Source organism: Glandiceps talaboti, chromosome 9 (genome assembly GCF_964340395.1).
Source record: "Glandiceps talaboti chromosome 9, keGlaTala1.1, whole genome shotgun sequence".
Lineage (NCBI taxonomy): Eukaryota > Metazoa > Hemichordata > Enteropneusta > Spengelidae > Glandiceps > Glandiceps talaboti.
This window is the reverse complement of record NC_135557.1, coordinates 1,225,520-1,250,125: the sequence shown is the minus strand read 5'-3', so window position 1 is coordinate 1,250,125 and position 24,606 is coordinate 1,225,520. Positions and strand designations below refer to the sequence as shown.

Genomic DNA, 24,606 nt, shown 5'->3' with positions numbered 1-24,606 from the left:
AATTTATGCTAATTTTCTTATTGGTGCTAATATTTTGTAGTAATAAATTGGCCTTCAACTTTCCTTTGACAACATGTACATATGTACTACTTGTTTGATATTATGATGTACTTTGATTTTATCAAGTTACCCAGGAATATAACTATTTTGCCATGTAAATGTATGCTAATTTATGCTAATTAGCTGATATCCTATCAACAAATTCTGGGGAGAACACTGGCCAATGTGTTTGAGTGTAAAGCCATTGAATTACTAATATTCTCCATTCACATTACAGTAATGAAATAAACAGACACACAATAAATTTCAAATTACTAATTTATTATGTTACAGGCAAACACTCTTGACACTTTTCACATCAAACTGTGATAATACAGTAAATAAACATATGAAAATGACTGACTGACTGTGTTGTGGTTACACTGCATTTCTCTAGTATACAGGTGGTATTTTATCTCTAGTATACAGGTGGTAGATTATTATTGGTATACTGTTGATTGATGGTCATGTGGTTAGCTAAACTAAACCGTACTCATTATGTCCTCAACACCGACATATCAGTCAATAAAAAACAACTCTAAATTGGAGAATGTTTGGGTGGTTCTATTGCTAATTTCACGTCATATCCAACCATACTACGCCGTCCTATTTGTTCACCAATGAAAAACCAGAAACATATTTCCACAGCAACTAGGGTATTCAGCCAGGCTTCCTGTAATCCAAATGGAAACAAAACAATTGTTTAATTGCTCTTTCATCATACTGTAGTACTTTCATTTAAGTTAACAAGATTATAAACTCAGCATACATGTATGCCACACCTATACAACTATGTGGATAGATATACAAGATTATAAACTCAGCATACATGTATGCCACACCTATACAAACTATGTGGATAGATATACAATATTATAAACTCAGCATACATGTATGCCACACCTATACAACTATGTGGATAGATATACAAGATTATAAACTCAGCATACATGTATGCCACACCTATACAAACTATGTGGATAGATATACAATATTATAAACTCAGCATACATGTATGCCACACCTATACAACTATGTGGATAGATATAGCATAGGCTATTTTTCATCCAATTCTTTTAAATAAAGATATTGACTCCAAATTTTCAGTGTTGGTCCCTTTGATATTCATCGTAACATTAAAAACATTAAAAGTATAGTTTGTTTACATTGTGATGAAATTTGACACCTGTGTATATTATCATATTTTTCATGTTGTAGAAGGCGATACTGTTGTCATCACAAATAAAAATGTTGAAATCTCTCTAAAGTGATTGTGTCTTTTGGACCCTCTAGAATGAACAAATTTCACTGTTGCATGACCATGGTTACTACGGCCAGTTTTGTCAAAATGTTTTGAACATTAACTGCAAAATAACACCTCCAGAACATCCTCACCAAGTTTCAGCCGCATTTATCACGTAGTTTTGAAGATATCAGTTTTTGACCAAAATTGAGAGATTTTTAGACCTAATTTGCATATTGCTGATGGGATGATCATGTTGTGAATACACCCTAATGTACACATCTCCATAGGCATTCCCATTAAATTCATCCCAATAGTTTTGTAAATATAGATCCAGTGTTCTCCACAGGCCCTTTTAAATTTGGCTTCCTCCCCATTAAAACTGCTGCCGCCCCTTTAAATTTACATACCAGCTGCTCAGAACTTTGACGTGTTCAGCCTGCATTTGTTCGGAGACAGGCACTGACTACCCATTGATTTACAAAGGGTCACTAAAGTACAGACACTGACTACCCATTGATTTACATGGGGTCACTAAAGTACAGACACTGACTACCCATTGATTTACATGGGGTCACTAAAGTACAGGTACTGACTACCCATTGATTTACATGGGGTCACTAAAGTACAGGTACTGACTACCCATTGATTTACATGGGGTCACTAAAGTACAGGTACTGACTACCCATTGATTTACAAAGGGTCACTAAAGTACAGACACTGACTACCCATTGATTTACATGGGGTCACTAAAGTACATGTACAGACACTGACTACCCATTGATTTACATGGGGTCACTAAAGTACAGACACTGACTACCCATTGATTTACATGGGGTCACTAAAGTACAGGTACTGACTACCCATTGATTTACAAAGGGTCACTAAAGTACAGGTACTGACTACCCATTGATTTACATGGGGTCACTAAAGTACAGGTACTGACTACCCATTGATTTACAAAGGGTCACTAAAGTACAGACACTGACTACCCATTGATTTACAAAGGGTCACTAAAGTACAGGTACTGACTACCCATTGATTTACATGGGGTCACTAAAGTACAGGTACTGACTACCCATTGATTTACATGGGGTCACTAAAGTACAGGTACTGACTACCCATTGATTTACAAAGGGTCACTAAAGTACAGGTACTGACTACCCATTGATTTACATGGGGTCACTAAAGTACAGGTACTGACTACCCATTGATTTACAAAGGGTCACTAAAGTACAGACACTGACTACCCATTGATTTACATGGGGTCACTAAAGTACAGGTACTGACTACCCATTGATTTACATGGGGTCACTAAAGTACAGGTACTGACTACCCATTGATTTACAAAGGGTCACTAAAGTACAGACACTGACTACCCATTGATTTACAAAGGGTCACTAAAGTACAGGTACTGACTACCCATTGATTTACATGGGGTCACTAAAGTACAGGTACTGACTACCCATTGATTTACAAAGGGTCACTAAAGTACAGACACTGACTACCCATTGATTTACAAAGGGCCACTAAAGTACAGACACTGACTACCCATTGATTTACAAAGGGTCACTAAAGTACAGACACTGACTACCCATTGATTTACAAAGGGTCACTAAAGTACAGGTACTGACTACCCATTGATTTACAAAGGGTCACTAAAGTACAGACACTGACTACCCATTGATTTACAAAGGGTCACTAAAGTACAGGTACTGACTACCCATTGATTTACATGGGGTCACTAAAGTACAGACACTGACTACCCATTGATTTACATGGGGTCACTAAAGTACAGGTACTGACTACCCATTGATTTACATGGGGTCACTAAAGTACAGACACTGACTACCCATTGATTTACATGGGGTCACTAAAGTACAGACACTGACTACCCATTGATTTACATGGGGTCACTAAAGTACAGGCACTGACTACCCATTGATTTACATGGGGTCACTAAATTACAGGTACTGACTACCCATTGATTTACATGGGGTCACTAAAGTACAGGTACTGACTACCCATTGATTTACATGGGGTCACTAAAGTACAGGTACTGACTACCCATTGATTTACAAAGGGTCACTAAAGTACAGACACTGACTACCCATTGATTTACATGGGGTCACTAAAGTACAGACACTGACTACCCATTGATTTACATGGGGTCACTAAAGTACAGACACTGACTACCCATTGATTTACATGGGGTCACTAAAGTACAGACACTGACTACCCATTGATTTACATGGGGTCACTAAAGTACAGACACTGACTACCCATTGATTTACAAAGGGTCACTAAAGTACAGACACTGACTACCCATTGATTTACATGGGGTCACTAAAGTACAGGTACTGACTACCCATTGATTTACATGGGGTCACTAAAGTACAGACACTGACTACCCATTGATTTACATGGGGTCACTAAAGTACAGGTACTGACTACCCATTGATTTACATGGGGTCACTAAAGTACAGGTACTGACTACCCATTGATTTACATGGGGTCACTAAAGTACAGACACTGACTACCCATTGATTTACATGGGGTCACTAAAGTACAGGTACTGACTACCCATTGATTTACATGGGGTCACTAAAGTACAGGTACTGACTACCCATTGATTTACATGGGGTCACTAAAGTACAGACACTGACTACCCATTGATTTACATGGGGTCACTAAAGTACAGGTACTGACTACCCATTGATTTACATGGGGTCACTAAAGTACAGGTACTGACTACCCATTGATTTACATGGGGTCACTAAAGTACAGACACTGACTACCCATTGATTTACATGGGGTCACTAAAGTACAGGTACTGACTACCCATTGATTTACATGGGGTCACTAAAGTACAGACACTGACTACCCATTGATTTACATGGGGTCACTAAAGTACAGACACTGACTACCCATTGATTTACATGGGGTCACTAAAGTACAGGTACTGACTACCCATTGATTTACATGGGGTCACTAAAGTACAGACACTGACTACCCATTGATTTACAAAGGGTCACTAAAGTACAGGTACTGACTACCCATTGATTTACATGGGGTCACTAAAGTACAGGTACTGACTACCCATTGATTTACAAAGGGTCACTAAAGTACAGGTACTGACTACCCATTGATTTACATGGGGTCACTAAAGTACAGACACTGACTACCCATTGATTTACAAAGGGTCACTAAAGTACAGGTACTGACTACCCATTGATTTACATGGGGTCACTAAAGTACAGACACTGACTACCCATTGATTTACAAAGGGTCACTAAAGTACAGACACTGACTACCCATTGATTTACAAAGGGTCACTAAAGTACAGACACTGACTACCCATTGATTTACATGGGGTCACTAAAGTACAGACACTGACTACCCATTGATTTACATGGGGTCACTAAAGTACAGGTACTGACTACCCATTGATTTACAAAGGGTCACTAAAGTACAGACACTGACTACCCATTGATTTACATGGGGTCACTAAAGTACAGACACTGACTACCCATTGATTTACATGGGGTCACTAAAGTACAGGTACTGACTACCCATTGATTTACAAAGGGTCACTAAAGTACAGGTACTGACTACCCATTGATTTACAAAGGGTCACTAAAGTACAGACACTGACTACCCATTGATTTACATGGGGTCACTAAAGTACAGGTACTGACTACCCATTGATTTACAAAGGGTCACTAAAGTACAGGTACTGACTACCCATTGATTTACATGGGGTCACTAAAGTACAGGTACTGACTACCCATTGATTTACAAAGGGTCACTAAAGTACAGGTACTGACTACCCATTGATTTACAAAGGGTCACTAAAGTACAGACACTGACTACCCATTGATTTACATGGGGTCACTAAAGTACAGACACTGACTACCCATTGATTTACATGGGGTCACTAAAGTACAGGTACTGACTACCCATTGATTTACATGGGGTCACTAAAGTACAGGTACTGACTACCCATTGATTTACATGGGGTCACTAAAGTACAGGTACTGACTACCCATTGATTTACATGGGGTCACTAAAGTACAGACACTGACTACCCATTGATTTACATGGGGTCACTAAAGTACAGGTACTGACTACCCATTGATTTACAAAGGGTCACTAAAGTACAGGCACTGACTACCCATTGATTTACATGGGGTCACTAAAGTACAGACACTGACTACCCATTGATTTACAAAGGGTCACTAAAGTACAGGTACTGACTACCCATTGATTTACATGGGGTCACTAAAGTACAGGTACTGACTACCCATTGATTTACAAAGGGTCACTAAAGTACAGACACTGACTACCCATTGATTTACAAAGGGTCACTAAAGTACAGACACTGACTACCCATTGATTTACAAAGGGTCACTAAAGTACAGACACTGACTACCCATTGATTTACAAAGGGTCACTAAAGTACAGACACTGACTACCCATTGATTTACATGGGGTCACTAAAGTACAGACACTGACTACCCATTGATTTACATGGGGTCACTAAAGTACAGGTACTGACTACCCATTGATTTACATGGGGTCACTAAAGTACAGACACTGACTACCCATTGATTTACAAAGGGTCACTAAAGTACAGACACTGACTACCCATTGATTTACATGGGGTCACTAAAGTACAGGTACTGACTACCCATTGATTTACATGGGGTCACTAAAGTACAGACACTGACTACCCATTGATTTACAAAGGGTCACTAAAGTACAGACACTGACTACCCATTGATTTACATGGGGTCACTAAAGTACAGGTACTGACTACCCATTGATTTACATGGGGTCACTAAAGTACAGACACTGACTACCCATTGATTTACATGGGGTCACTAAAGTACAGGTACTGACTACCCATTGATTTACATGGGGTCACTAAAGTACAGGTACTGACTACCCATTGATTTACATGGGGTCACTAAAGTACAGACACTGACTACCCATTGATTTACATGGGGTCACTAAAGTACAGGCACTGACTACCCATTGATTTACAAAGGGTCACTAAAGTACAGGTACTGACTACCCATTGATTTACATGGGGTCACTAAAGTACAGACACTGACTACCCATTGATTTACATGGGGTCACTAAAGTACAGACACTGACTACCCATTGATTTACATGGGGTCACTAAAGTACAGACACTGACTACCCATTGATTTACATGGGGTCACTAAAGTACAGGCACTGACTACCCATTGATTTACAAAGGGTCACTAAAGTACAGACACTGGCTACCCATTGATTTACATTGGGTCACTAAAGTACAGGTACTGACTACCCATTGATTTACATGGGGTCACTAAAGTACAGGTACTGACTACCCATTGATTTACATGGGGTCACTAAAGTACAGGTACTGACTACCCATTGATTTACAAAGGGTCACTAAAGTACAGACACTGACTACCCATTGATTTACATGGGGTCACTAAAGTACAGGTACTGACTACCCATTGATTTACATGGGGTCACTAAAGTACAGGTACTGACTACCCATTGATTTACAAAGGGTCACTAAAGTACAGACACTGACTACCCATTGATTTACATGGGGTCACTAAAGTACAGGTACTGACTACCCATTGATTTACATGGGGTCACTAAAGTACAGACACTGACTACCCATTGATTTACAAAGGGTCACTAAATTACAGGTACTGACTACCCATTGATTTACAAAGGGTCACTAAAGTACAGGTACTGACTACCCATTGATTTACATGGGGTCACTAAATTACAGGTACTGACTACCCATTGATTTACAAAGGGTCACTAAAGTACAGGTACTGACTACCCATTGATTTACATGGGGTCACTAAAGTACAGGTACTGACTACCCATTGATTTACAAAGGGTCACTAAAGTACAGGTACTGACTACCCATTGATTTACATGGGGTCACTAAAGTACAGGTACTGACTACCCATTGATTTACATGGGGTCACTAAAGTACAGACACTGACTACCCATTGATTTACATGGGGTCACTAAAGTACAGGCACTGACTACCCATTGATTTACAAAGGGTCACTAAAGTACAGGCACTGACTACCCATTGCAGGGATCTCCTCACGCTGGACGGCACCGGACACTAGCGTCCGGGACTCAGTCTTGGCGACCACCAATCAAAGTTGCCGTCCACCACCTTCAAGTGTCACAATTGTTTACCATTCGACACCCCACACACACTCACTTTAATAATTGTACTTTCGTTTTCTGCCCACATGGGCGTATTGATTTAAAAGATAATGAAGTATTAAAATGTCTTTGAGAAACGAACAATGTAGACGACCAATAATGACAAATACTCGACTATTTATAAAGACGAAGTGTGAACTGACAACAGCTGACGCTATACATTGATATCTGCATGTACAGTGAGTACGTGTGAATTACGCGATGCTGCAGACTTTCGACTAGCATTCTTCAGCGTCGTAAAAAAAGTATAACAGCCTCATATACCTTTTTATAAAGTGTTGACGTTGTGTCCGATCATTAGTTTTCTGTTCAATTTTACTCTGAAAACGCTTTTAGTTAGTAGTTTGACATCGTACATAGCACGACGATGAAAACATGTAATTTCCAAAATGGTGGGTGGTGACGTCACAAACTATCGCGATGTCTCATGTATCACGAGATTTCGCCTAAACGCAATGCGTATGTGTGGTTATACGCAACCTTTTAGAGTTTTGAAACTGCAGTCGTCTTTGGATATTTAGTTTGATTGAAACAACTTTAGCTTTTCTGAGAAAACTAATCAAAAACTGTGATTGAAAAAATTGATGAGCAAAGATTGAGATTAGATTTATAAATCTGTAGAGAAAGAAAAGTTGGTTTTAACTTTTTCGTTAGCAACTTTGATCATACACCATGTATTTTGAGTGTACCATTAATTTATTCATGAATATTAATTATGCAAATTAGCATGAATATTAATTATTGTCCGGGACTACTCTCAAGCTTGGGAGAACCCTGCCATTGATTTACAACGGGTCACTAAAGTACATGTACGCGCTAGTACACTATTGCCTGACAACTACAACCGGTGCTAATTATGACTCGTTAGTTGGTTTTAGTCCTAAAACAAGGTATGACTCAAAATAACAACGTATTTCCCACCTATGAGCTGGCAGGATTGCATAGTGGCAAGCATAATAACGTATTCCATGTCATTGACATCGTATACTACATGTTCAGTTGTTACCCAAGAACTGTCAAAAGAATATCCATACATGTAAGTCCCTGTTCCGGACTTCGTCCAGCGGGGACTAAAAACTGAGAACGAGAACTCCAAACAGCCATCGTATCAACCGTATTGCGCAATTTGCAATGATGTGAAAGTTGAAATCTCCCTGCATACGCGAGCGGAAAATCGTTCTCATGGATTTTAATTTGCGTGAGCGGTAGGCGAGTGGAGCGATCGCTGCCTCAAAAGACATGCCCTGCATAAGAGGACATATAAAATAATGTTTACATTCATTGTACATAACACTAAATGATTTTTACATTCAGTGTACATAACACTAAATAAGTTTTACATTCAGTGTACATAACACTATATAATGTTTACATTCAGTGTACATAACACTATATAATGTTTACATTCAGTGTACATACATGTAACACTAAATGATACCTACCCTAACAGTTAGTGTTTTCCATTTGCCTGTCTTAGCAGCTGCAATTACTTCTTGTAGACCTTTCTGTACAGCAGGTATTTCAGAAGGCTTTGGTGGAATCAATTCTACCTTTGCATAGTGCCAAAATGTCTTTAGTTTAGGGGTTGACCACTGGACCAGTCCTGTATTGCAATATCAAGACATTGATTTAAATGACGCTAATAAATCAAGATACAGAAATAGGTGATGTTACTAAGCCAAGACAGAACTAGGTGATGTTACTAAGCCAAGACAGAAATAGGTGATGTTACTAGGCCAAGAGAGAAATAGGTGATGTTACTAAGCCAAGACAGAAATAGGTGATGTTACTAGGCCAAGAGAGAAATAGGTGATGTTACTAAGCCAAGACAGAAATAGGTGATGTTACTAGGCCAAGAGAGAAATAGGTGATGTTACTAAGCCAAGACAGAAATAGGTGATGTTACTAGGCCAAGACAGAAATAGGTGATGTTACTAAGCCAAGACAGAACTAGGTGATGTTACTAGGCCAAGACAAAAATAGGTGATGTTACTAAGCCAAGACAGAAATAGGTGATGTTACTAGGCCAAGAGAGAAATAGGTGATGTTACTAAGCCAAGACAGAAATAGGTGATGTTACTAGGCCAAGACAGAAATAGGTGATGTTACTAAGCCAAGACAGAACTAGGTGATGTTACTAGGCCAAGGCCAAGACAGAAATAGGTGATGTTACTAGGCCAAGACAGAACTAGGTGATGTTACTAGGCCAAGACAAAAATAGGTGATGTTACTAAGCCAAGACAGAAATAGGTGATGTTACTAGGCCAAGACAGAAATAGGTGATGTTACTAAGCCAAGACAGAAATAGGTGATGTTACTAGGCCAAGACGGAAATAGGTGATGTTACTAGGCCAAGACAGAAATAGGTGATGTTACTAAGCCAAGACAGAAATAGGTGATGTTACTAAGCCAAGACAGAAATAGGTGATGTTACTAAGCCAAGACAGAAATAGGTGATGTTACTAGGCCAAGACAGAACTAGGTGATGTTACTAGGCCAAGACAGAAATAGGTGATGTTACTAAGCCAAGACAGAAATAGGTGATGTTACTAAGCCAAGACAGAAATAGGTGATGTTACTAGGCCAAGACAGAAATAGGTGATGTTACTAAGCCAAGACAGAAATAGGTGATGTTACTAGGCCAAGACAGAAATAGGTGATGTTACTAGGCCAAGACAGAAATAGGTGATGTTACTAGGCCAAGACAGAACTAGGAGATGTTACTAGGCCAAGACAGAAATAGGTGATGTTACTAAGCCAAGACAGAACTAGGTGATGTTACTAAGCCAAGACAGAAATAGGTGATGTTACTAAGCCAAGACAGAAATAGGTGATGTTACTAAGCCAAGACAGAAATAGGTGATGTTACTAGGCCAAGACAGAAATAGGTGATGTTACTAGGCCAAGACAGAAATAGGTGATGTTACTAAGCCAAGACAGAACTAGGTGATGTTACTAGGCCAAGACAGAAATAGGTGATGTTACTAAGCCAAGACAGAAATAGGTGATGTTACTAAGCCAAGACAGAAATAGGTGATGTTACTAGGCCAAGACAGAAATACAATGTATATCCGTCAGTATGGACACCGAATCATTAGACATATCTTCATCATCCACTAGTGAATACCCAACAGCAGGCATATCCACAACTGGTGAGTACCCCAACCCCCTTGTTGTTACCCCATCAGTGTCTTCTGAACCGATTGCACAGAATCTGTCTACCCCTGATGATGGAGTTGACCTTTTGGAGGTATATGATACACATTTCCATTTGGATCGTATCCAAATGGGGCAGAGGGATGATGTGCCCCAAGACTCAGAGGATCTGATAACATGACAACGAGAACCCGAACCGGACCACCCAGTATATCTACTAGGTGGTGTGGAAGTATTCTGCGATCCCAGCAGATTTCGGGATGTAGGACCCCCCAACCCTCGCTGGAAGAAGGCTGTAGGACTACATCCCAAACATGCCAGTAAAATATCTGAGAAGCAGTTCAAGACGTTCCATATGTTGATGGAGTCCAGCAATATCGACGCTGTGGGTGAAGTAGGTCTAGATTACACAACACCTGAATCTGCTTGGCCAAAACAGAAGGAACTTCTAGAACACATCCTACAGCTGCTTCAAGAAAAGTCTGTCTCAAAACCCCTGGTGCTGCATATCCGAGGAGGTGATGGAGACCCTTATGGACATAAACCTGGTAAAGAGGTATTACATCTGGTACGTAAGTACTGTCACAGGGAACAGTTCATACATCTCCATTGCTTCTCTGGGGATGCACCACAAATTCAACTCTGGCTGACCCACTTTCCAAATACTCATTTTGGGTGTACAGCCAGTGTAAGGCATGCCACGCCCCTTCAGGTATTTGCAATATCACAAATACCTGAAGATCGCCTTATCTTGGAGACAGACTCACCCTATTTTCCCCCTCCCAATTGTCCTAAACCAAACTCTCCCCAGTATATAGGAAGTGTTGGGTTTTTAATAGCCACAATTCGGGGCAGTACTCTCCATGAACTACTCCCTATCACGGTGAGGAACACCCGTACCCTTTATGGCTTCCTGTAAATTATAGGTCCCCCCATTTTGTTTGGTAAGGGGGAAGAAGGGAAATTAGGTTTATTATGTAACTTACACCTGTGGTGTGTCGTGACACTTGGCGCCTTCTTGGAGGTAAAAAGTTGTACATTGACATACTGCGGGGGTAAAAATGCATGATAAATGATTCATTATGTGACTTACACTTGTGGTGTGTCATGACACTTGCCTTCTTGGAGGTAATAAGTGTATATCAATAGACTGCGGTGGTAAGGGTGCATAATACATATCCAAAAATCTGATTACTGTGTTAGTACACAGTCATTGGCCCTGAGATCTTCGTAGGAGGTGGAACAGATAACCAATGGCCGCATACTAACCCAACATGTTTTTAGTTAATAGCTAGGGATGGCACTAATCAAGCCAGGGGACCAAAACATTCAGTTAAAATCCCTAGTTAAGGTATTATGTTCAGTATCAATACCTTGATAAAGAAATCAAGGTAGCTAGTCACTATACTATAAGTTGATGGCTAGTTAGTTAGAATTATTTGTACCCCATAAAAGTTGAGGTAAATAATTTCAGTTGAATACCCTGATAAGGACATCAAGGTAGCTAGTCATTATACCATAAATTGATGACTAGTTAGTTATAATTATTTGTACCCCATGAAAGGTGAGGTAAATAATTGGATAGCTGTTTTAACATAGCTAGCTCAGTATAACCGCTGCTACCTTGTACAAGGTAATGGAACATTGTTTCAGGCACTATGTTTATAGACTAGTAGCTCTTCCATCTCCCCTAGTAACAGTCCCTGGTGGATATTCTTAGGCTATTTCGCTCCCACAAGATCCCCTCAGGGTCCAGCCCTATTTAAATGAAGTTGGGGGGAGTGTTGTATGAACGGTTTCCAGTGCCCCTCTGGAAACCGTACTATAGCAATAATGGAACAACCCATCAGGACGCCATCAACGATGGAGGACTGACTGGTATATAAACGTATCACCCTGGAAAATCCCGTAGGACGGATTACAGCAAGTGTTGATGCAAGACATACGAAGTAGTATACTCAAGAAGATGATACAACAATCCACTCTCAGAGACCAGAGATCATATTAGAAGACAATATAGCTATAGACTCCAGACAACCAGTGAATGGTTCAGTTAGTGGTTTTAGGTCTCCAGCGGTTACTCCAGTGGTCATACGAGGACCAGAAGTCATCTCTTTCGACACTCATAGGCCAAAAGTTATCTTGGTGGATGATGTAGTTGATCCATGTGCAAGAAGACAAGAGAAGATGTCAGTAATGCAGTCTAGACAGAAAGCATTAACTGATAGCCCCAATGAAGTAAATTGGTGTTTGTCTTGTTTGACAGTCCAGTTGATCTTTGAGTATAGCACAGAAGGGATGGTGGCAAAGACACATGCCTTTGATTCATTCAACATAACTTTGGGGCATTTCTTTAGTGACATCATCAGTATTAATATGAGACAGTTCTGTGCAGTGCTACAGCTGAACTTCCCAAATATAGTCATCAAACGAAAAACGGCTAAAAACATACCATATTATGGTAATATCCAGATGAAGTCAAAAGAAGTACTGAGGCAAAAAAGTATTCCTCTCCTTGCCAAAGTCCATAGAAAATTTGTTATAAGTCGACAGAATGGTGTTTCTTTTTTAAACATGTTGAGAGAACCAGAATTCATAAGTGAATTAGTTCAAGTGATACCAACAGCAAATACTAGAGAAGACAGTGTATCAAGTGAATCTCTGACATCACCAGATGCTAATGACAGAGAAAGAGGAGTTGAGATTGTGCAAACAAACACTCAGACATGGGAAGTTGAAGACGGACAAACGATGCTGAAGTTGTCTGCAAAAACGAATTGAAAAACACATTCAAAAACGTAATCGTAAACGTATTCGTGTAACTGACCGCAACTGACCTTTTTCAGTTCAAATTTCGAAAACAACTTTTAAATCGTGAATGTTAATAAACAGTACTGTACTTTAATCGTAATGACTGTGACTACATCATTTTAATAATGTAGACAATTCACTAAAAGAATATTCCTTTTATGAGTTATTATGAAAGCGAGTTATTTTTTCATTGATTGGAGGAAAGATCATAAACACACAAACATTTGTCCTGTCGACATTCGTGAATTTGTTTACATGATGGAAACGTTGTTTAAAAAGGAATTAGTCACAAAAGAAGTTTACCGACCCCTCAGACCTCTTTTTAGTGGTCTGAGACGGCCCCACGTTGGAAGGTTAGGAATCGTATATGTACATAGGTCGTAAAGTTAGTACAACTTTAGCTCTGGAATATGCGATCAGCGCTCCGTCACGTATTCGTCAATGGACTGATGATAGCTTATGCGTCTGATGAGATCTGAAGTAGCGAAGTCTTTGTACCTCAGTATATACTAGGATTTTTACGTATTCTTTTGTAATATCTCTGGCAACTTTTTCCAACAATTAATATTTTTGTCGCAAATAAATATGAATCATACACAAGACACAAGGAAAAGATTGCAATGTCACATGGATGTATGTATGTATGTATGTATGTATGTATGTATACAGTATGTATGTATGTATGTATGTATGTATGTATGTATGTATGTATGTATGTATATATGTAAGGGAGTGGCCATATTTTACTTCCAGGGGGGGGGGGTCCGGAGGATTTTCGGGGGGGGGGGCATCACTGAATTTTTCACAGGAAAAATTAGAGGGTGGCTAAAAAAAAATTCACAATTTCTTTAGGCGGGGTCATGGAAAAAAAGAACGATTATTTAATGTAATATCAATCGATCTGCAATTCTGGCACTTCTCAAAGTAACTTGTCCCTGAGGATGTGCAAGACTTGTTACATCACAATCACTATCAGTGTTATCATCAGTACATGAATTTTCTGAGCTATCAGTATCACAATTGTCTCCATCACTGCCTAGAACACGCATTACAGAAATGTCACTTTCAGTCTCAGAGTCACTACTATCTGTATCACTCATACCCATGATATTAGTTTTAATTTCATTTGCAGTCATTTTTTTAGATCTAAATTCTGGTGTTCCTATTATGTGAGTCGATATTATGTCTACTTTTTCTCTTTTTAATTTTCTGTGTTTTGGTAATCAATGCTCATCAAGATATTTATCTAACGCTTTCACTTTCATTTTTTCACTTCTTTCGAGACTAATTCCTTTTTAAACAACGTTTCCATCATGTAAACAAATTCAACACACGACGACGAATGTCGACAGGACAAATGTTTGTGTGTTTATGATCTTTCCTCCAATCAATGAAAAAATAACTTGCTTTCATAATAACTCATTAAAGGAATCATCTTTTAGTGAATTGTCTACATTATTAAAATGATTTAGTCATAGTCATTACGATAAAAGTACAATACTGTTTATTAAAATTTACGATTTAAAAGTTGTTTTCGAAATTTGAACTGAAAAAGGTCAGTTGCGGTCAGTTACCCGAATACGTTTACGATTACGTTTTTTGAATGTGTTTTTCAATTCGTTTTTGCAGACAACTTCAGCATCGTGACGGACAATTGGTTCCCAGTTATCAGAGTCAATACAATTCTGTAATGAGAAGCAGTCAGGCTGAGGAAGATGAACAAATTGAAGAAATGCATTGTAGTAGCCAGGATGCTGAAAAGATAAAGACGAAAGGGAAGATACACAGCAGACTGAGCAAAACAGGAGAAAGGACGTATACTAAATTAAAGCATTTGGAATGTAAACATTGCTATGCTAAGTTTCCTTCCAAGGAAACACTCTATATGCGCACGCAGACAGTACATTCTGAAACAGACAGTGCAAAAGAGAGGCCATTGCCAGGTTCAAGGAGACCTGAGAATGTGAAGTCAGTTTGTGAGGGAGCATTTCCTTGCAGTATTTGTAGCCGTACATTCACAACAAGCAGCGGATTTAGATGTCACATCAGGATTGTACATAATGGACGTCATCTTTTTCCATGTCATGATTGTACAAATTTAAGTTTTGTACTACATGGAGACCTTTTCCAACATAGAAGAGTGAGAGAAGACTTCTGATGATTAAGACTGACTATATTTACAGCATGTATTATCATTATATTTTACTACTACTACTCTTCGTGGAAAACCAATACCGGACGTTTTAGGGTAAGCTGGTTCTCTACAATCATGTGAAGCGCATTGAGATTTTTATGCAATTATGTAATGCGCTATATAAAAAATAAATATTATTATTATTATTACCTGCACCTACAAATTACAATGGGGTATGGCTACATGTACCTGTGAGGCTGTGTTTTGTATGTTCGTAGGGTTAGGGATTTTTAGGGATTGCGGTGACTTTCGAGCTCTCGCAAAATCCACACAAACACACGAAATTATTTGCGAAAAACACGACACGGTCTGTGAACGATGAAATAAATACTGCCTAAGCATCCTCTACAGTCAACAGAATAGGCACAGACTAGTATAATAATCAGACTTTCGCGATGCCGGCCGTGCCGGTGCCTCCATCTTGAAATCCCCGACTATCTGCCTAAGCTTTACTCAGTCATAGCAGAACATTTGTGGAAGAAGTAATCAGACACATTTGGCAGCTTATTAAACTATCATTGCTTACCCGTTGCAAGCTCTGGTCCTCTAGTCACCACAGCAGAGCCCATACGTTGGCCTGCACCAGCCACTTTAGCCAGCATCCGCGACATGTTCAAAGCTTGATGGTGGACGTGTATGTGTGGCCGAATTTTCACGAGAACCGTTCGTAGCTTGCATAAATTAATATTCGGAAGCGTTAATCATACTCACTCGACTCAGTCACTGGCACTTTTGTTTGTCATTATTTCACGGTGTGTGGACTTACGCGATCGTAGAAACCCGTTTTATTGTACCCCTTTCATATATATTGGCCAAATACGTCAATATTATGGATATTTTCTTCTGATAGAAACATATTCTGATCAATACATATCTCGGGGGAAATAAACTTGTAAATGTGGATGTGGTCATGGTGATAATATATAAATAATTATTAAATAGTAAAACATCACACATATCGGAATGGAAAGACTCTCTTACGGCAAGCTGTTCTGAACGACCATAATTTAATGTGTCGTATTCGGAATTAAAAATCTGACCATGTCTAATATAATTATAATTCACCAATCCACCACACGTGATACACGTCGTTTACAGGTTCAAAGTTCACTAGAAATCAGGTGATCGAAATATGCCAATAACGACCAGTGTGATCTGTTATATATATGTAACACCGCGGTCGCGACAGACCGTTCTCATACTTTGATCGGGTGATTTAAGTTATTGGTGTAAGCCGTTCTCACTCGCACAGTAAGTAATTTACTGACTATAACTCACAAGTTCACCTTTTCATTGATTTCATAATGTGTAATGGTTGTGGTAATACAGGTACTAGTATCTAGTTTTCGACTTAAATGTCAATATCGGTATATAATATAATATAATATATTACATCATACATGTAATTCATCTCAAATTTCCTAATGAATTGTGTTTGACGGATCATTTGTTTGGACAATAAATTATTAACTATCCAGCTATAGTTGTATACAGTCTGCGTCATGTCCACTCACCATTTTATTTGGAATAATATGTAGTATTTTCCGTCAGGTAACACACAACCAATATTTGTTAGTAATGTTACTTGCTAGCAGTAGCATAGACCATGGTAGTATAATGTTTATTAATGCATATCCACTCATGATTCAAACGTGCATGGAGGTACTAGTATAACCCATGTGTGTGTGGTGGGTGGGTTGGTGGGTGGAGGTGGGGGGTGGTGACTTGGCAGCTGGGTGCTAGGTAGCTGCAATTGTTGTAGCGTTTGTTTGATATTGAGGTCTTTGATATCATTTTTATTGTTGTTTGCCTGGAAACAAACTTTCGATCTAGTTAAATGACAATGAAAAAAGATCAAAATTAGAATAAAAAACTGAACACCAAAAACAAACAAACAAACAAAATGTGGTACTAACTACTATTTGAATGGTACAGATGTACCCTGGCAGTTTCAAATTATAAGGACAAACTTTACAGTAGGGGTCAATAGTCACATGACACAGTACACTGCAGTGCATTACATCACATGACACATTACACTGCAGTGCGTCACATCACATGACACATTACACTGCAGTGCGGCACATCACATGACACAGTACACTGCAGTGCGTCACATCACATGACACAGTACACTGCAGTGCGTCACATCACATGACACAGTACACTGCAGTGCATTACATCACATGACACAGTACACTGCAGTACGTCACATCACATGACACATTACACTGCAGTGCGGCACATCACATGACACGGTACACTGCAGTGCGTCACATCACATGACACAGTACACTGCAGTGCGTCACATCACATGACAGTACACTGCAGTGCATTACATCACATGACACAGTACACTGCAGTGCGTCACATCACATGACACAGTACACTGCAGTGCATTACATCACATGACACAGTACACTGCAGTGCGTCACATCACATGACACAGTACACTGCAGTGCGTCACATCACATGACACAGTACACTGCAGTGCGTCACATCACATGACACAGTACACTGCAGTGCATTACATCACATGACAGTACACTGTAGTGCATTACATCACATGACACAGTACACTGCAGTGCATTACATCACATGACAGTACACTGCAGTGCGTCACATCACATGACATAGTACACTGCAGTGCGTCACATCACATGACACAGTACACTGCAGTGCATTACATCAAATGACAGTACACTGCAGTGCGTCACATCACATGACACAGTACACTGCAGTGCGTCACATCACATGACACAGTACACTGCAGTGCATTACATCACATGACATAGTACACTGCAGTGCGTCACATCACATGACATAGTACACTGCAGTGCATCACATCACATGACACAGTACACTGCAGTGCATTACATCAAATGACAGTACACTGCAGTGCGTCACATCACATGACACAGTACACTGCAGTGCGTCACATCACATGACACAGTACACTGCAGTGTGTCACATCTCATGACACAGTACACTGCAGTGCATTACATCACATGACTACACTGCAGTGCATTACATCACATGACACAGTACACTGCAGTGCATTACATCACATGACAGTACACTGCAGTGCGTCACATCACATGACACAGTACACTGCAGTGCATTACATCACATGACAGTACACTGCAGTGCATTACATCACATGACACAGTACACTGCAGTGCATTACATCACATGACACAGTACACTGCAGTGCATTACATCACATGACACAGTACACTGCAGTGCGTCACATCACATGACACAGTACACTGCAGTGCATTACATCACATGACACAGTACACTGCAGTGCAACACATCACATGACACAGTACACTGCAGTGCGTTACATCACATGGCACAGTACACAGCAGTGCATTACATCACATGACTACACTGCAGTGCATTATATCACATGACACAGTACACTGCAGTGCGTCACATCACATGACACAGTACACTGCAGTGCATTACATCACATGACAGTACACTGCAGTGCGTCACATCACATGACACAGTACACTGCAGTGCGTCACATCACATGACACAGTACACTGCAGTGCATTACATCACATGACACAGTACATTGCAGTGCATTACATCACATGACATAGTACACTGCAGTGCGTCACATCACATGACACAGAACACTGCAGTGCATTACATACATTGTAACATGTAATGACACATCACACAACAATAGACTGCAGTGCATTCATATCAAATCAGAACATGTAACGTCAGAGCACAGCATACTAAGCTGCAGCACATCTCATCACATTGCATCACATCACACACCACATTACATTACAGTGCAGCACATGGCATGTCACGACACATCACAGCACAGACTCTGCAGTACAACACATCACATCACAGCAGAACATGGGCCATTGGAACACAGCATAACAGCAGATAGACACAAGTGTAAACATGTTAATGTTATTCTACAACAAGCCTTTATTCAGAATTAAATAAATCAATAAATACATAGATGAACTAATTTATAAATGAATATTCAATAATTGTCTTTTGTATTTTGATTTGATCTTTTTGATATACAGTGCAGTGGTGTTCTTCTAAAATAGAGGAAGGGAAAGGACAAACCACAAATTCTTTTCAGTTTATTTTGTGATAATAGAGATTACAAAAAGACCTACATTATTGTACAGGTTCAAAGGTCATACAAGTGATCTCATCACATACATGGATTGTATACGTGCATCCCATCACATACATGAACCGGTACATATGGATTGTATACATCCCATCACATACATGAACCGGTACATATGGATTGTATACATCCCATCACATACATGAACCGGTACATATGGATTGTATACATCCCATCACATACATGAACCGGTACATATGGATTGTATACATCCCATCACATACATGAACCGGTACATATGGATTGTATACATCCCATCACATACATGAACCGGTACATATGGATTGTATACATCCCATCACATACATGAACCGGTACATATGGATTGTATACATCCCATCACATACATGAACCGGTACATATGGATTGTATACATCCCATCACATACATGAACCGGTACATATGGATTGTATGCATCCCATCACATACATGAACCGGTACATATGGATTGTATACATCCCATCACATACATGAACCGGTACATATGGATTGTATACATCCCATCACATACATGAACCGGTACATATGGATTGTATGCATCCCATCACATACATGAACCGGTACATATGGATTGTATACATCCCATCACATACATGAACCGGTACATATGGATTGTATACATCCCATCACATACATGAACCGGTACATATGGATTGTATACATCCCATCACATACATGAACCGGTACATATGGATTGTATACATCCCATCACATACATGAACCGGTACATATGGATTGTATACATCCCATCACATACATGAACCGGTACATATGGATTGTATACATCCCATCACATACATGAACCGGTACATATGGATTGTATACATCCCATCACATACATGTACCGGTACATATGTATTGTATACATCCCATCACATACATGAACCGGTACATATGGATTGTATACATCCCATCACATACATGTACCGGTACATATGGATTGTATACATCCCATCACATACATGTACCGGTACATATGGATTGTATACATCCCATCACATACATGAACCGTTACGTATGGATTGTATACATCCCATCACATACATGTACCGGTACATATGTATTGTATACATCCCATCACATACATGAACCGGTACATATGGATTGTATGCATCCCATCACATACATGTACCGATACATATGGATTGTATGCATCCCATCACATACATGTACCGGTACATATGGATTGTATGCATCCCATCACATACATGAACCGTTACGTATGGATTGTATACATCCCATCACATACATGTACCAGTACATATGGATTGTATACATCCCATCACATACATGAACCGGTACATATGGATTGTATGCATCCCATCACATACATGAACCGGTACATATGGATTGTATACATCCCATCACATACATGAACCGGTACATATGGATTGTATGCATCCCATCACATACATGTACCGGTACATATGGATTGTATACATCCCATCACATACATGTACCGGTACATATGGATTGTATACATCCTATCACATACATGTACCGGTACATATGGATTGTATGCATCCCATCACATACATGTACCGGTACATATGGATTGTATGCATCCCATCACATACATGTACCGATACATATGGATTGTATACATCCCATCACATACATGAACCGGTACATATGGATTGTATACATCCCATCACATACATGAACCGATACATATGGATTGTATGCATCCCATCACATACATGTACCGATACATATGGATTGTATACATCCCATCACATACATGAACCGGTACATATGGATTGTATGCATCCCATCACATACATGTACCGGTACATATGGATTGTATACATCCCATCACATACATGTACCGGTACATATGGATTGTATGCATCCCATCACATACATGAACCGGTACATATGGATTGTATCCTGTCAATGTTTAATCAAATCTGTATACTATAACTAAACATTGTATATATACTGTATAGTGTAATGAACTATGTTACCTTTGTACATCATACATTGTATATATATACTGTATAGTGTAATGAACTATGTTACCTTTGTACATCATACATGATCATTCTTTTTACATTTTCCAAATTTGACGTGACAATATCTGTAAACCTACAATGCCTGCAGTTCAAAATAATTCTAGTAACAATAATATGACATCATACAATGTGATATGAAAGGATACAAAACAATATTATAATGGATATAACATCATACAATGTGATATGAAAATTTTGTGTGGAATCTATGGTTGTGACATCATAGCTTTGCTTAGACTCTCTCACCACTTGTCGGGAGCATTGCTATTAGCTGTTTTGTATGTACCAATATCTACCAAATAATTGCACTAGAATATCAAAGCTTGTACTGTGGGCCCTCATCGACTACATAGTGCTAATCGTTTATTGACATGTTACAGCGACTCTGTGTTATTACGATACTAATCAACAATTGATTAGTCTTAATACAGTAGATATTGGTACATAGTAATGCAATGCTCCAAGGACTGTAATTATGTAGTAGATATTGGTACATAGTAATGCAATGCTCCAAGGACTGTAATTATGTAGTAGATATTGGTACATATTGATGCAATGCTCCAAGGACTGTAATTATGTAGTAGATATTGGTACATAGTAATGCAATGCTCCAAGGACTGTAATTATGTAGTAGATATTGGTACATAGTGATGCATTGCTCCAAGGACTGTAATTATGTAGTAGATATTGGTACATAGTGATGCAATGCTCCAAGGACTGTAATTATGTAGTAGATATTGGTACATAGTAATGCAATGCTCCAAGGACTGTAATTATGTAGTAGATATTGGTACATAGTGATGCATTGCTCCAAGGACTGTAATTATGTAGTAGATATTGGTACATAGTGATGCATTGCTCCAAGGACTGTAATTATGTAGTAGATATTGGTACATAGTAATGCAATGCTCCAAGGACTGTAATTATGTAGTAGATATTGGTACATAGTAATGCAATGCTCCAAGGACTGTAATTATGTAGTAGATATTGGTACATAGTGATGCATTGCTCCAAGGACTGTAATTATGTAGTAGATATTGGTACATAGTAATGCAATGCTCCAAGGACTGTAATTATGTAGTAGATATTGGTACATAGTGATGCAATGCTCCAAGGACTGTAATTATGTAGTAGATATTGGTACATAGTGATGCAATGCTCCAAGGACTGTAATTATGTAGTAGATATTGGTACATAGTAATGCAATGCTCCAAGGACTGTAATTATGTAGTAGATATTGGTACATAGTAATGCAATGCTCCAAGGACTGTAATTATGTAGTAGATATTGGTACATAGTAATGCATTGCTCCAAGGACTGTAATTATGTAGTAGATATTGGTACATAGTGATGCATTGCTCCAAGGACTGTAATTATGTAGTAGATATTGGTACATAGTGATGCATTGCTCCAAGGACTGTAATTATGTAGTAGATATTGGTACATAGTGATGCATTGCTCCAAGGACTGTAATTATGTAGTAGATATTGGTACATAGTGATGCAATGCTCCAAGGACTGTAATTATATAGTAGATATTGGTACATAGTAATGCATTGCTCCAAGGACTGTAATTATGTAGTAGATATTGGTACATAGTAATGCAATGCTCCAAGGACTGTAATTATGTAGTAGATATTGGTACATAGTAAAGCATTGCTCCAAGGACTGTAATTATGTAGTAGATATTGGTACATAGTGATGCAATGCTCCAAGGACTGTAATTATGTAGTAGATATTGGTACATAGTGATGCAATGCTCCAAGGACTGTAATTATGTAGTAGATATTGGTACATAGTGATGCAATGCTCCAAGGACTGTAATTATGTAGTAGATATTGGTACATAGTGATGCAATGCTCCAAGGACTGTAATTATGTAGTAGATATTGGTACATAGTGATGCATTGCTCCAAGGACTGTAATTATGTAGTAGATATTGGTACATAGTAATGCAATGCTCCAAGGACTGTAATTATGTAGTAGATATTGGTACATAGTGATGCATTGCTCCAAGGACTGTAATTATGTAGTAGATATTGGTACATAGTAATGCATTGCTCCAAGGACTGTAATTATGTAGTAGATATTGGTACATAGTGATGCATTGCTCCAAGGACTGTAATTATGTAGGAGATATTGGTACATAGTGATGCAATGCTCCAAGGACTGTAATTATGTAGTAGATATTGGTACATTGTAATGCAATGCTCCAAGGACTGTAATTATGTCGTAGATATTGGTACATAGTGATGCAATGCTCCAAGGACTGTAATTATGTAGTAGATATTGGTACAAAGAAATGCATTGCTCCAAGGACTGTAATTATGTAGTAGATATTGGTACATAGTAATGCAATGCTCCAAGGACTGTAATTATGTAGTAGATATTGGTACATAGTAATGCATTGCTCCAAGGACTGTAATTATGTAGTAGATATTGGTACATAGTGATGCAATGCTCCAAGGACTGTAATTATGTAGTAGATATTGGTACATAGTAATGCATTGCTCCAAGGACTGTAATTATGTAGTAGATATTGGTACATAGTGATGCAATGCTCCAAGGACTGTAATTATGTAGTAGATATTGGTACATAGTGATGCAATGCTCCAAGGACTGTAATTATGTAGTAGATATTAGTACATAGTGATGCATTGCTCCAAGGACTGTAATTATGTAGTAGATATTGGTACATAGTAATGCATTGCTCCAAGGACT

At 38.9% G+C, this 24,606-nt stretch overlaps 2 protein-coding genes across 2 annotated transcripts in view; one reads left to right on the top strand and one right to left on the bottom strand.

Annotated features, from left to right (window-relative positions):
• Positions 1-302: 302 nt before the first annotated feature.
• On the bottom strand, positions 303-16,348 carry LOC144440278 (ATP synthase F(0) complex subunit g, mitochondrial-like). Its single transcript, XM_078129626.1, has 3 exons — positions 16,225-16,348; positions 8,980-9,140; positions 303-712 (listed from the first exon to the last, which is right to left on the bottom strand). Exons 1-3 carry the CDS (start codon positions 16,307-16,309, stop codon positions 578-580), a joined length of 381 nt encoding a protein of 126 aa, XP_077985752.1. The 5' UTR covers positions 16,310-16,348; the 3' UTR covers positions 303-577.
• Positions 16,349-16,842: 494 nt separating this feature from the next.
• LOC144440279 (lathosterol oxidase-like) overlaps positions 16,843-24,606 on the top strand; it is a 53,737-nt gene continuing 45,973 nt past the window's right edge. Inside the window, exon 1 of the mRNA XM_078129627.1 lies at positions 16,843-16,949. The gene's annotated coding sequence lies outside the window, so the exon portion shown is untranslated. The remainder of the gene's footprint in view (positions 16,950-24,606) is intronic.

Coding starts and splice junctions, on each gene's coding strand:
- LOC144440278 (XM_078129626.1), bottom strand. CDS start 16,309: ATGTCGCGGATGCTGGCTAAAGTGGCTGGTGCAGGCCAACGTATGGGC. Junction 9,141..16,224: donor AGGACCAGAGCTTGCAACGG/GTAAGCAATGAT, acceptor ATTGCAATACAG/GACTGGTCCAGTGGTCAACC. Junction 713..8,979: donor GGAAAACACTAACTGTTAGG/GTAGGTATCATT, acceptor TTTGGATTACAG/GAAGCCTGGCTGAATACCCT.